The sequence below is a fragment of the Anneissia japonica genome, unplaced genomic scaffold, assembly GCF_011630105.1.
Source record: "Anneissia japonica isolate Jap-2015-1 unplaced genomic scaffold, ASM1163010v1 scaffold40991_len6780_cov154, whole genome shotgun sequence".
NCBI lineage: Eukaryota > Metazoa > Echinodermata > Crinoidea > Comatulida > Comatulidae > Anneissia > Anneissia japonica.
The window spans coordinates 4,456-6,778 of NW_022730375.1; the positions used below are offsets into that span (position 1 = coordinate 4,456).

General features: G+C 35.9%; 1 protein-coding gene across 1 annotated transcript in view; it reads right to left on the minus strand.

Annotated features, from left to right (window-relative positions):
• Window positions 1-1,313, minus strand: part of LOC117114902 (28S ribosomal protein S35, mitochondrial-like) — a gene marked incomplete at its 3' end in the record, with an annotated part of 5,642 nt that extends 4,329 nt beyond the window's left edge. Inside the window, 1 exon segment of the mRNA XM_033258516.1 lies at window positions 1,128-1,313. Coding sequence (XP_033114407.1) covers window positions 1,128-1,284 — 157 coding nt within the window.
• Window positions 1,314-2,323: the final 1,010 nt, after the last annotated feature.

Below are 2,323 nucleotides of genomic sequence, written 5' to 3' on the forward strand. Positions count from 1 at the left end.
AGCTAATGATTATCTAAAAAAATAGTTAAATATTTAAGGATTGAAGTGGATATTAAACATAGGATGATTTCGATAGAATTGTGAGACGATGCTAGTTTTTGTTGCATGAGGATGACGTCATGCGTAACTGCCAATGAAATTCGTCATTCGTCACAAGTTGGGAGAGGGGGTGAGGGATAGTTTTAATTCTATTTTCAGAATTGTGGGTCAAAGGTCATCTGAAAAATTTATTTTATAAATTGACCAATGTAATTTGCAGTAAAAATTTACAATCAAAATGTACACTATTTTTTAGCATTTACAAAAATTAACAGAAATATATGGCAAAAAGTGACAGAAATATTATTGTTTACATGCAACTTGCTATTCACGCGCTCATAAACTTCAAATGTTTATAAAACCGTAACCAGTGGCTCAATTTTCCTCAAATAAAGTTGTTTATGATACTGAGAATAAGTAGTTTTTTGTGCTATTTTTTTTTTTTTTTAATATGCAACTTTGTATTTATCATGTGGTAGCTAGCTATGTGTGTGTGGGACACGGTCCAGTAGGTTTGCCTACAAATAGAAAAAGTAAGAATACAAATTGCATTTACTAAGGATTCACTACTTAAATAAATATTAATAAACACTTAAATAGGTCTGAATCCTGATAGTTTCATAGGGCCTACCCTAGGCCCGACCTTGTTGTAGCCTGCTGCCAGCCAGGGCCGCTATTTCCGGTTAACCTCACGTCCCTCTAGCCAGCCCAGACTTTACAGTAGACTAGAATTATTAACAGAAATTATATTAAATTGAAAATTGGCAAATTGCCAAATAGATTATAGATTAAAACATTGTTTTTTAAATTTATACACAAGTTCATTAGCCTATCATCATATATATATTTATTCTTGTGATTCACCTAAAACAGCTCCTCTGTGAAATTTACTACAAAATTAATTAGTTTCATATGTAAAACCTTAAAAATCCATTTCTACAGCCTACGCCTAGGCTAAGCAATCATACAGCGAAATTGACAGTAGGAGAAGTGAAGGCTTCTCACACACAGTCTCAACAGAGTGTGGGAAGGAGTGAGGCAATGCACCGGCCTGGCTTAGAATTTCTAAACGAAAACAATTGACTTACGGTCAATTTCAGATTGTACATCAGGTAGAGAAGTTGAAACTAGTGATCCATAGTGGCATTGCCTTAGTTGTTGGCATTTTTGAGCATTCAGTTTCCGACAGACATCAAAGAAAGACAAATTTGATAAATGTTTATGAAAACAACGTGAGGCCGACATTTTCTTACAAAATAGAGGGCAGTATATTCTGCTTGCTTGATTCTTGATGTTGTGAGAGTGTAGAGTGTGTCGTCAGGTCGTGCGATGTCATGCGCAATCATGCATCCATGAATCAAAACATTTTGTGGTTCAACAAAGAGGGTTCAACAGACGGTGGCAGTTTAAAGTTTTGATAAAAAGTCACCAGTGCAGATAATGTTGTAAAAGGAAGGAACTTAATTGGCAAAATGACTTCCGAAGATTCCACAGGTGCTGCATACAACATTCTGACAAATAGCATGTATTCATCGGCAGAGTTTGAACACGAATTGTTCTCTGGTAGAGACGACTTGAGTAGCGAACACTGCAGTAAGTAATGTGCTACAGTCTACAGAGCAGAGGCTAGCCTAGCAGTAGTTACTCTAGGCCTACCTAGAGAGGAGGCCCTAGTCTGACTGGCTGATGTAGGCGTACATCCTGCATTTATTGTGGTTTGTGGGTGTGTTGTTCGTCCTTGTACTGCGTAGCGTGGGCTTCGAAGTGCCGTGGGAAATGTTTACGCTTATTCTATTCATTCTTTATTCAGTCAAAATTTAAATGAAAAATACATATGATAGGCCTAGCCTACTAGAGTCCTATTTTAAAGCCCCATTCCCGGCAAAATTTCACTAAAACTGACTTTTTTTAGAAAATATGCATTTGCATTACTCCAATTATTATAAATCATTGAAAAATATTGGCATGAATTTTAGTTTTATGCAAAAGAATAAAAAAAATGAGAAATACAGACTATTTCTCATAAAATATTACCATTTTCTCGACGAATTCATCGTTACTAGGCAAATTCAGAGGTTGTAGATCGCATCCACGGGGAATACTCTCGCTTTTATGTATACTTTATGCAGTCAATAAAGTGCGCCCTCTCTAATGAGATTAGTGTTTGTACTTCGCATCTCACACAATGCGGTCGTTCGGTTAGGCTGAGATATGTTTGATTAAGTGTCAAAATCTCAGTCAGAATCAGTTTTTTAACAAATTTGAAATAATTCCTATGAAATAT